Source organism: Zychaea mexicana (genome assembly GCF_025766255.1).
Source record: "Zychaea mexicana strain RSA 1403 chromosome Unknown BDB00scaffold_14, whole genome shotgun sequence".
NCBI lineage: Eukaryota > Fungi > Mucoromycota > Mucoromycetes > Mucorales > Lichtheimiaceae > Zychaea > Zychaea mexicana.
The window spans coordinates 24,850-36,965 of NW_026516677.1; the positions used below are offsets into that span (position 1 = coordinate 24,850).

General features: G+C 41.2%; 2 protein-coding genes across 2 annotated transcripts; one reads left to right on the forward strand and one right to left on the reverse strand.

Annotated features, from left to right (window-relative positions):
• Positions 1 to 3,559: 3,559 nt before the first annotated feature.
• On the forward strand, positions 3,560 to 8,570 carry BDB00DRAFT_116797 (WD40-repeat-containing domain protein). The gene is made up of 15 exons (XM_053116121.1): positions 3,560 to 3,795; positions 3,876 to 3,956; positions 4,098 to 4,199; positions 4,328 to 4,424; positions 4,569 to 4,657; positions 4,767 to 4,859; positions 4,973 to 5,165; positions 5,259 to 5,394; positions 5,503 to 5,720; positions 5,804 to 7,249; positions 7,307 to 7,718; positions 7,811 to 7,953; positions 8,028 to 8,064; positions 8,163 to 8,211; positions 8,310 to 8,570. Exons 1-15 carry the CDS (start codon positions 3,759 to 3,761, stop codon positions 8,363 to 8,365), a joined length of 3,189 nt encoding a protein of 1,062 aa, XP_052982641.1. The 5' UTR covers positions 3,560 to 3,758; the 3' UTR covers positions 8,366 to 8,570.
• Positions 8,571 to 8,804: 234 nt separating this feature from the next.
• On the reverse strand, positions 8,805 to 9,530 carry BDB00DRAFT_750852 (uncharacterized protein; the record flags this gene model as incomplete). Its single annotated transcript, XM_053118612.1, has 2 exons — positions 8,805 to 9,001; positions 9,062 to 9,530. Coding segments are annotated over 2 exons (666 nt in total), but the record flags the coding sequence as incomplete, so codon positions are not given.
• Between the last annotated feature and the right edge of the window lie 2,586 nt (positions 9,531 to 12,116).

Here is a 12,116-nt window from a genome sequence, read left to right on the forward strand (position 1 = left end):
TTGCCGTCTGATACACTCATAGTAATGATAATAAAGAAATTGATCTCGATCAAATAAGCTTTTCTTCTACCTATATTCAGAGTGTAAGATCCCCGAGCAGTGTTGTTGTTTCGGGTGATGCGCATGCTGTTGTCTCCTCAATTACTTTGATATTCCTTTTTGTTTCTAATTTGTTAATTGGATTAAAGAATTGGTATGTAATTTCTTCCTTAGTCGACTCGGATACGCTATTTTCTTATCATCAATTACGTACAATTACATTTGTCACCAGGCAATGGCAATGATGGAAAAAGGAGCCCTGACAAGGGTAGCCTTCATTATATCAAATTATTATCAGAGCTGATGGAAAAAAGAGCTTTTTTCATCCAAGCACTTGCGTCTTGGGTCCAACGTCTGTTGCTAACATTTGCTATTTCGAATCAAGACATTTTGAAGTATATCACCGGCGCTTAGTAGTATAATGTAGTATTCACCTGCCTACTATACACCTTCGACAGAAAACTCTACATACATTTTATGTTTAGTAATAAAAGAGCACAAAAGTCTTTCCACTGTCGCTTCCGCCCACCTTTAAAAAGATTGTCTTAGATTAAAGAGATATGGTAGACCTCAAGAAGATCTTGCCACAAAGAATTTATGTACAGTAGTACCCTATTGAAGCAAAACCTGGGATCTAAAAATTTGGACTCTTTTGAAGAATAGATATTTAGCTACCTGCTATCACTGCGGCTACCTGCAAATACATCCGAGTCAGATTGCCTGCGTTGTATCCCTATATTTTGCTGCAGCATATCTCCAACCCTTCTAGGAGGGTTGGTGAAGAGAGGCTTACTTGATACCGATATAAAACGAGGTCCTCAGCTTGAAGATCATTCAGAGATGTATTACTATTATCATCGGTAGAAAACTTGGATTGCACTGCTGCCCTTATTGAACTTACCCTCTACGTCATATAATTGAATGTTTTAAAATCTAATAGAAGATAGTGGGGATGTCTGTCATAGTACTTTATGGTTTCTACTCATTAGCTTATGAGTTATTCTAACGCTCCAGTATACCGACGGCGTAACTTTTTTTTTATGATTTTTGAATGAGTAGTATACATGTATCGTACTCATCGTCCGATCGACCTCTGTCCAGCCTCGACAAAGCATTCCTGAAGAACCGCTTCTCGGGTGTCACTTTGCCATGCTCCAACACTGATGCCGTTGTCGATGCTGCTGTTTCATGTGTATATAGTATTCTACGATGCCCGGACCCACGAAAGCATGATTGCTGATGCATGTATACCAGAGCAAATCGGTTATACGTTTCTGCAAGTGTCAAAACAAGGGTATAAAACATAACTTTGTTGTGGATCTATTCACTGGATGGATTTCGGAAATGTAAATATCTGTTAACTTTGGTTGTCTTGGAAAAAGCGAGTAGGACGCCAACAAAATTAACGCACATGTGGATTTTACTTGCTGCTGTATAAGAAATGTTTCATAGTCGCCCTTCTTAAACGCACAAAGCCGCCGTAATGATATCATGCTCTTGCTCTTGGCTGCTGCTTCTCAGCAGGAACTAACACTCTAATACTTTACTCCAATGAAAACAGTATGCATATCGCACGAGATTAGCAATGTTATTTATTTAAGTTTTCAGCGATCTGTGCCACCGATTAGACGAAACTTGAAATTGAAAGGTGTCAGTTAAGAGTATTTAGTATTTTCTGCTTATTTTTCAAACCATACAATGACTCATAATAAATTTTGGTAAAATGCACTTTGAAACCTGTGAACGCTATTAAGGATATGTCATTTGCGTATTTTTATGGTAACACTGCAGTACAGTGGACGAGGTAGATCATATATCTCTTCTATCATTTTGCATTATTGAGAGCTACAGTAATCTTTTTTGCAATTATCATAATACTGTTTAAATGTTAATGAGCTTTAAATCCTTATGATGTAATCTATGGCTGTAATAGCTTATGGTTTACAAAGGCTTTTAGAGTCAAACAAGTATATCTTGATTGAATAATAGTCACTTTGACTGCATGATTATTTACCACATTATATTAGCGATAGTGAGTTGCATAAGCAAGAAGCTGCTGTGGTTTTTTTATTCACCAGTACAGTAGTTGAAACCATGCAGGTATAGTATCATATCGGCTTCTACTTCTTTCTAGCACTAACACTTGAATCCCTCCTAAACAACGCTGGACTAAATCTTCAAGCCGACAACAACATATAACCGTAAATGAACGACGCTGTCGTAATATGTCTGTATTATTGTACATTGTCATTGTATTTGCACATGCATATACGCAAAAAGTCCAACCTAAGCTCCTAAAAGTGCAATTCCTTGTATGTATCTCTTACACCCTTATTGCCTTGTTGAATATCTTCAACACGTAATATCCGCTCCTAGCCGCGCCATTCTCTTTCTCAATGCAAATCTCTCGTAATTTCCATTAACAAGACTCAATCATACTGTTTTTTCGTAACCTCTTTTAAGATCAGCCTTTCTATTTCAACCAAGCTCTTATTCCTTCGCGTACCTAGAGCAAATGCGTGTATCTATCCCACAAGGAGTTACTTGCTCACACAAATCAGGCCCTAAATTTTTTTATTGAGGTCACATTTCAGCAGCCGATCGTAGCACGAAGCCCGGATTCCCGGAATGCCTCAGGTGGTACAGCAGCACTTTTTTTTCTTTTGTTTTATGTCAATGCCTTCATTACATGCATATATATACTTCTTTAGCTCATGGAACACAAAGTCTTCCACTAAAGTATATTGAAAAACTTATACCACTTTAAATGTCAAATATACATCCTAATAATCACATGATTTTTCCACATTTATACTTCTTTTTCTCGATCGCTAATTATTTTCCAGTCGCGTACAATATATTTTGATAATCATCTTGGGTACACACAGTCATTTTTACTTTTGTGTACAGATTATCATCAGAGCAACATCGTCAAATAGTTCACAGAAAGCCGTCAAGTAAAAGGGAAAAGAAACCATCACAGTGCTAGGTGGCAGTAGCGTCATGAAAACTCCGACAAGCGTTTTTTTTTAATCCAAAAAGGATCGATCAAGAAGTACAAAGCAAAAGAAGCAGACATCGTTTAAAAGGGGTTAGGAGTAGTAGAGCCATTAGCTACTATAAGCCGAGGCGAAGAGGGTGATAATTAGCAGCATACAAGTCTAGTTGACGTGTATGTGACGGAAGGTTTTCTAGAATGTACAAATCCAGTATTCATGCGGGTTGCCAAAAAAAATGGCAAATATGGCTCGGTAACAAAAAAAAATTATACGAAATGCTTAATGGTGCTTGTTCGTATTGACAATGTGAAACAAGGATAGAAGATCATAAAAGTGGGCAATGATGTTGTGTATTGATACCATAGATGTCCAAAACAAAACAACTAGCATGCAGTGTGCATTTGGATCAGATCCATGATGAAAACCTTAAGATTGTTAGGTTTCTGCGGTTCACCTTGAATATCTCTCTTTCCCCCACCCCCAGCCTTTCAGCTTGAGTGCTCGATCATTTAGCTCCCAAACGCACCAGCAACTTTCGGTCCTTTTGTTAACTTGTGCGCTGCCCTGACCTTTCGAGACAAATGACTGCCTTTTTTTAAGGGAAATCCCCATAATTCGCCTTTAAACACTTCACGCACTTCTCCCAACCCACCTTAACACCCCTCCCCCCAAAAACGTAACGTACTACGCGGGCAAAACGCGCGACCTACCCTAATCCCGATGATCATTTTCAAACCAAGTTGGATCACTCATTCAGGTTTGCCTTCCCCATTTAACTTTCCTTTTAAAACGTTTCATACCTTACACTTTTTTTTTTCTCTCCTTTTGCATTTACAGATCGTGCCAAAGGCGTTAAGCCTTGCGTATATTCTATTCATGTCCATCCTGACGGAAAACGATTAGCTACAGGCGGATTAGGTAAACACGCTGCAAAAACAAAAAAAAAACAGAAAAAAATGATAGAAACTTGTTACGAACAACAACAGCCCTTTCGTTATTCTTCAAACTTTAAAAAATGATTATGTTAACGCCAATCGACGAAATATACATTCTGCATAGATGCCACTGTTAAAATATGGAGCACGGAACCCCTTTTTGACGAAGTAGCAGAACAGAATCCCGATTGCCATCAATTGCTGTGTACCATGCAACGACACAGTGGTAAGATATCAGTTAATAGATAAGCAAAAATTAGCTAATATGCTTTTGCCCATACAAAAAAGCACTGGATTATATATCTGATGGTAACTGATATACAATGATAATGATGGGTAATTAATTATTGCTAGGTGCGGTGCTTTGCGTTCGGTGGTCTAACAATGATGGACGCTACCTTGCGTCTAGTTCGGATAATGATAACGTTATCATTGTATGGGAACTCGACAGGTAATATTATTATACAGACACCTGATTTTCTCCTTGATTTTATTTTGATAACTTTTCGTTGTCTCGTACACGCTGATACATACTAATGTTACGTACAAAATATACCTGTTGACCATTACGCCCGTATCCGTTCTATCAATATAGAGATGCAAGTTCAGAAGTAGTGTTTGGCAGTGCCGCAGTAAACCACGAGCCTTGGCGACCTGTCAAATATCTTCGAGCACACGAATCTGGTAGATTATCATTTCTTCTTATTACCCACAATGCAACGCGGTGGGAGGTGGACACGGGTTACAGTTATTAGTATCGTTCAGCTGGACTTATATTGCTTTTATCATGTAGACGTTCAAGATTTAGCGTGGTCCAAGGATAATCAATACTTGGCTTCTTGTGGCGTCGATGGTGTAGTAGTAGTATGGAATGGGTCGGATTTCTGTAAGTTATACATACATTGGTGTGTCTTTCCAATGGATCGTCATAAGCAACATATTTTATAATGCATGTCCTGGTTTAATTAACTCGCTTATCTTTTGTTATGATGATTATAGCACAAGTCACAAAAATCGATCAGAATGGAGGATTTGTTAAAGGAGTAACATGGGATCCTGTGGGCAAATACTTGGCATGCCAGTCCGATGATAAAATGCTGAAAATATGGCGCACATCTGACTGGGGACTTGAGCAAGAGATTAAAGCACCCTTCATCAATGCACCCGGCACAACACTATTTCGACGGTTGAGGTACGTAATTGGTTGCGCTTTGTCAAGATATGATAACGTACACGATTTTTGTCCCCTCATAACTAAATGAACTTGTTTTTCTCGCACACATAGTTGGTCACCGAACGGTTCGCATATTGTCGCATCCAATGCAGTGAATGGTGTACATTGTATTGCCGCGGTAGTGTCTCGAGAGGATTGGGCTACGGATGTATCTCTAGTTGGCCACCAGCTTCCGATTGAAGTAGCAGTAAGTCTTTTTTCTATTAGTGCCGTGTTTTGGATATATATTGAAGAAACGAGACTGGGCGAAAGTTGTTAAACTCTCAATGTGATGTAAACGCATGTTTTTACTTAGTGCTTCAATCCAAAATTGTTCTATCTCCCTAATGAAGAAGACGGCACCAACAGCAACGACAACAATGAAGCATCGAAATCTAACTCCCGGGAAGCTCCTGCCACAGTGTGCGCGTTGGCCGGTCAAGATCGCGGCGTATCCATATGGGTGACTAAATACTGCAGACCTATTATTGTAGCAACAGACATTTTCGATGGCAACGTATATGATTTAGCTTGGTGTGTAAATCGTGAAAGAATGTTGAAACTTGATTACAGAATTTCAGTGATTATGCTAACCAGACGTAATCATATATGGATAGGTTCCCTGACGGACGCACACTATTAGCATGCTCTCATGATGGCACGGTGGCTTGTTTGCGACTGGACGATACATTTTCTCAAAGTGCATCTGATGAAGAGGTGCTAGAACAGTTAACACAGTACGGTTATAGAGGTGCAAATGGAACGGCTGCCAACGGCATATATCCAGAAAGCGCTGAGCAACTCGCACGTGAAGAACAAAATGCAATTGCGTCTAAAACGAAGCGCATAGCAGATATCATGGGATCAACAGCAGCAACTTCTACTACTACTGCTACAACAACGCAAGCGACAACAGAAGTACCAATACCAGTCACCAATATCAGCACTAGCAGCGATATCAATCGAACGACTGACAATAATGTCATGGCCACTCCTAACAACAGTAATAATAATATTAGCATCAATAATACTCATGCATCCGCAGCACTTCCATCATCATCAGCATCAGCATCAACACGAAACGGCCTAGTTATCGATTCACATAAAGCAAACCAACAAGCAGCCGTAGTAGCATCATCACAACCAACCGACGCAGATTTCACCTCCTCTTCAGAAAAGCTAAACACCATCACAGAGCAAACCGTAACCATTGGCAAGGATGGGAAACGAAGGATAAAACCGGTGACTATTCGAACCAAAACCTCCATGTCCCCACGACCTAGTGGTTTACGATCTAACTCACCGCAAACCAAGGTAAAGCACTTTTTGAAACTTTATCCATCTCCTAAAGCATGTACATATCGGTTGTCAATACATATATATATGCACAATAACTCAAGAAACACATTACTTTCCTTTCTCAACAACCAGATCCAGTTTCAGGATGAAGCGAGACCAGCGGCATTAATCATGACGCGCAATGATCCAACCACTGTATATGAATTCCCTTCGGCCAATATACCAAGTACGACTGGCGTAAGATCCATTGCAACGGGTACAAAGCGACCTCCGGGATCGGAAACGCAAATGGACGTGGATGATATTGAACGGACTCGCAAACGGCCTGTATGGCTGGATTCAGCAATGTTACCACCGGCTGCTTTGAAGAGCAAAATCCGATTAGGCGTGCCCAAAGTCAAATCCACAGTGATCCGACCATTACGGGATGACGCGACAAAGGCCGTAGTCATGGAGTGTGATAATCCAGCTAGAGCTGAAGACGATTCCGACGGCGAATCCGATAATGAACAGAAATGCGCCCGGTTAACTGTCACTTTGAAAGGCCAGACAATGTGGCAGGATTATTTACCGAGTGCTGTCATGCTGATGACCGGCAATGGTCGATTTTCAGCTGCCGCTTGTGAAGATGCGAGCATTCATGTCTACTCGAGCGCGGGTCGAAGGATACTCCCACCCATGGTGCTTGAAAGCACGCCTGTTATTTTACACTGCACTGATCAATGGCTTTTATGTTTAACGTGTACTGGACTTTTGTATACATGGTAAGCGTTCTCTTTGACTTGTACAAGTGCAAAATTCTAATTCTTTATATCATCCAGGGATGTCATCAAAATGACTAGCTGTCTAGATGGCGTATCTATTGCTCCGGTACTCAACGTTGCCCGTTTACCAGAAAGCACAGATGATGATGGCTCAGACGAGCGTCAAGACGCGCCTAGTATCAAAGATGTTCGGATCCAAAAGAACGGCATCCCATTGCTTATTACGAATTATCGACAAGCATTTGCATATCATTTGGGCATGAAAGTTTGGATGCGCATCAGCGATGCGTGGTACATTATCTCTGAGTTCTGGAACTCGGGCATGGGTGCACCCACCGATTATCCCCTGGGCTGGCTCTCAACGGCCATGTCATTGAATACAGGCTTGGATCCACTCGGACCAGCCATGTTGTCATTGTTGGAGGGTAAAAAGGAGGCTGCAAGTGCGATCACTCTAAGCCATCTGGAGGTACAATACGTTTTCATGAGGAGGTCAGGATATACACTTGGATTAGAAGATTTCTAAATCTGGCTCTGGTTTTATTTTTTATCCAATATTAGATACAAATTGCAGTAGCTGCGCTATTGGAATCACCTGTAGAGTATCGAGATTGGCTCAAACAATATGCAACACGATTGTCCCGTGAAAACGCACAAGAAAAGGTCAAGGAATTGTGTCGTTGGCTAGTTGGACCACCGTTTATGTAAGTTATCATGTCCTTTATCGGCAGTGTGATCCGTTATCACTGACCCAGAAAATTGTTTCCTTTTCAAATAGATCCAAGGATGATCAACCGTGGGAGCCTTCAGTGCTGGTACAAGTTTTTCCAACAGTTTCCCTTGCCTCTTATACATTTTTTCCATGCTAGCATGATTTTGCTTACATGATTGTGTTTTCTCTTTTCAATCATAGGGTTCGCTGTCAAAACATGAACTCCTCAAAGAGATACTCCCGCTACTAGGTAACATCTCTTTTTTAGTAATCCACTTCACGTGAGAAAAAGGAAAGACAAAGTTTTTTACTTGGCATTAATGCATGGCCCCACCCCCACTTTTATAGGCTCAAACCGCCGACTTCAACGAACCGTGGATGAGTTCAGCGCCTATCTTCTTTAATTTTCTGTACATGTTTTAAAACTTTTACATAAAAAAAAGGCCGTCTCCTTTTTCTTTGAACGGGCTAACCGAAATACTACGTGAAGAAGCTATACAAGGATTTTTTTTTCTTTTGGCGTGTATGTATGTATCTCTTTTGTACAAAAGTTGTCTCTCCATACTTTTGGGAAAAAATCTATTATAAAAGTCGTGTAGCAAAAAAGTTCAGGCCCGAAGAGCCGCTTTTACTGCTTCCTTTTTGTGCGGGGATGGTAGTAACAGTCGAATCCAGCGACTCGGTATTGCTCGGCACCAGCCGACAATAATAGTAACCATCCTCTCCTGGACGAGCCTCCTGTTTGAGCAGCGTGTCCTCCTCAGAAGACTGTTGATGATCATGTCGTGCAGCACCAGCAATAAGTCTTTGCATGTCAGAAGCATAAGCATCCACAACGCCATCCGGCATAACCTGACGACATCCAAAAGTATAGAGCAGACGATCCTCCTCGGTCGTCCAATGCAGGGAGCACAATCTGTATTCTATTGCTATCGACGTCCCGGATCGATCGACCATGCGATGATGACGCACACACGCATCAAAGTAGGGGCCCTTGCAGACCGAGCAAGTTTTAGCGGTTGCCAGATAAGGCGCTATTTCTCGTGGAATATTGCGTGGTTGTAGCTGTTGGTGCAGTAGTCGCCTGGTGCTGCTGCTACTGCTGCTGCCGGTGGCGTTGCTATACCTCAGTTTGATCAATTGCCTGGCACATGTTTCTACGAGTGATGGGGGATCGTGTGGTAGCCTCAATGGTACTGTCTCGGGAAACCCGCAATGATCGGCCATGAGTTTTCTTATGGAGGGCATGTCGGCTATCTCGGCCGGCAAAGAGGTCAATAACGGGTTGTCCCCGATATGGAATGTTGCTAGCCGTTTGAGACGACCCAGCTGATAGGGTAAATGGACAAGTGAGTTATTGTTGACAATCAGAACACAAAGGTCGTCCAAAGTGCACATGGATGCCGGTAACGTGTGGAGTTGGTTATGGCTCACGTTGACAGCGCGTAGTCGGTTGAGTCGATGAATGGAATTCGGAAGAGCGACAATACGATTGTATGAAAGGTTCAAGACGCGCAAGTGTGTAAGGTTTCCCAGTTCGTTGGGTAGCGTTCGGATCTGGTTATGCGACCTGTTTGCTCCGGTAAGAAGACACCGTAATAGCAAACACAATGCATGTAAATAATCAAGCTCTTTTATGATTATTGTAGAATAGGATACCTAGGTTTTTCTGTTGTCCCTTTTTTTTCTTTCTTTTCCCTTACAAGTTGAGTTGAGTAAGACTCACGAGTGAACCAATACCGGCGCCTAATCGAACGAGTCCTCTACCCGTCAAATCCATCGCGACCGAGGGCATGGTTCGATGATCGACAGTGACTTCTTGAAGTCCTTCGGCGCGTACTTCTTCTGATTGTCGTCGCCGCCGACGCCAAGTCGCACTTTCTGGATCATCATCGTCTGCGTCTTCATAATACTTTTGGTCGATATAGGCCAAGTCCTCGGCAAGTTTGGTATATTCCAGACGGTAAAAGTCGGGATTGTCAAGGACAAGGTCTTGGTCTTCTTCTTCTTCTATTTGTCGTTTTCCGCCGCCATGCAGCGGGTCATGGACTTGCAATGCCATAGTACTGAGAACATTGTTGCCGGTAAATGCAAATGGCTCATTGTGCTTGCTGTTTTGTTGACCCATATTGTTGTCATTCAGTTTCCCCAAAATATAATAAACCAAGCAACAACCTTGGCTCAAGTAACGATAATAATAGCAGGGAAAAAAAAGCACGCAACAGATTCTTTTTGGTAACCCACGCCTTATATAATGCTTGCTCGGGAAAACTCTTTTGCCTTAAAGTAGAGAGTTTAAAACGATAGTGATTGCTTCTTGTTATTGTTGTGCATACAAAAACTTCCCTTTTATTCCGAATCTGTAAATTTCGGGTCTTTCGAACTTGTAGAAATTCTTGAACGTTCAACGATCTTCCTCTTATTAAGCAACTACTATGCAAGCAGGTGAGATCGTTTCTAAGATATCTTACCAATAGCAGTATCATCGAGGGAAAATAGAAAATGAGGATGGTCCTCTTCTTCTCATCAAAGTCCTTTTTCCACCACCGCCAATACGATGACTAGTAGGATACTTTCTCGTAATGTATTAGTACTTTGCTTTTAAAATATAAAAATTCTTGAGCTCCATCTCTTATCTGTATCATATACGGATAGGCGTCGTCAACTTATTTCGCATCTAGACTTAACAAATATAGCATACTAGTACTATCATTAACCCAACACAAGAAGTAGAAAAGTAGTACCTTCCTTCGGCCATTCCCCCGGTCCATATGATTTTTCGTTGCGTCACAATATCAATATCATCAACACCATGCTCTGCATGCACGGATCACATCTTTTTTTTTTCCACAGCCCGGCAAGTGCGGGTTCCATTTTTCCGATAAGGTTTTGACTAAAAGTAATACACAGTTTCCTGGGAAAGTTATAGTAGACGAACGGCGAGAATCGTAACGTGTCATTATCTTTCTTAAACGCTGTCTAGATTCTAGTACTTATATTCTGATCATATCAAGAATAAGAGGTAAGGAGCTTAGTAGGTCGTCGTCATTATTATTATTTAGCCTTTAAAGAAACAGCAAGCTATACATCATCGGTAATCCAAACCAAAATGCACTGACAGGGATATGACAGTGCTTGAAATTGGATATCAAGCCCCTCCGTTGAGCCAAAATGCTTCTGCGAACAGCTTGTTTCTAAATAAAGACCTTGTCAGAAGGCTTTTAGAAGCATTCTATCAACATGATCCCATCAATCCAACACAACAGCTCGTGATTGGCTTCTTTGTAATCATGATAGGACACTTGTACGAAAAACGTTGTGAACAGAAACCACACTGCAAATGTCCTTTAACTACAGTACATGAAATTTATACGTACAATTAAGATTCATACTAATTTGCTTAGCTGTACTAAAATGACAGCTATAGTTAATTGTTTCTTGACGGAACAGAAAGTGAGAGAATTGATACGAGACTACGTTATGACCAAAAAACAAATCAGAAAGGTAGTCTAAGTATAGTCTTCAGCTAAATGGTTTTAACAATCCTCTTGGTATCTTTTTACTCTAGTATGTACGGTACATAGAACATGTGGAAGTTATATACCCAATTACTTTGCGTGCTTCATTAAGGTTTATCAGTGGTTGTTTTCGGCTTCATTGGATGAAGGCCGCCGGAATAATACTGGTGACCAGAGACTACCCCAAGAGATGAGCTTTTACAGTGACGATGAAAATAGCTCGCGGTACAGTACTTGACAGCACGCACTCAACAACAGATATTGACCTTGCTCTCTCTCCTGAAAGGACTGTCCTTGTTGGACAGTTTGACGGATATATAACGACAGCCTGCCTGGTCAACTTTGGTGCTACATATTCATGGTATTATTTTAAAAGGCTGGCGAATAGGCAGAGGTTTCCTATGATATAAGTCCAAGAAACCCCAGAAACGCCTTCTTACTATAATGGAGTAACCAAAAGAGCATGAAAGCACCGGTGAGTCATTTGAGTTGGCCAATGATCGGACAGCTAGAACTTGTTTCTCGATGCTGTTCATGAGCAGTTTTTTTCCTACGTAATGCCACAAACGGCTGTCTACATACTCGTATACTATGTTTTGAGTCATGCAGCATTAACGAACATAGTAAAAAAGAATAC

Bases quoted from the DNA above. Each gene is read 5' to 3' on its own strand.
- BDB00DRAFT_116797 (XM_053116121.1), top strand. From the start codon at position 3,759: ATGATCATTTTCAAACCAAGTTGGATCACTCATTCAG. The intron at 4,200-4,327 runs GTAAGATATCAG...AATTATTGCTAG, and splicing joins TACCATGCAACGACACAGTG to GTGCGGTGCTTTGCGTTCGG. The intron at 5,395-5,502 runs GTAAGTCTTTTT...GTTTTTACTTAG, and splicing joins AGCTTCCGATTGAAGTAGCA to TGCTTCAATCCAAAATTGTT.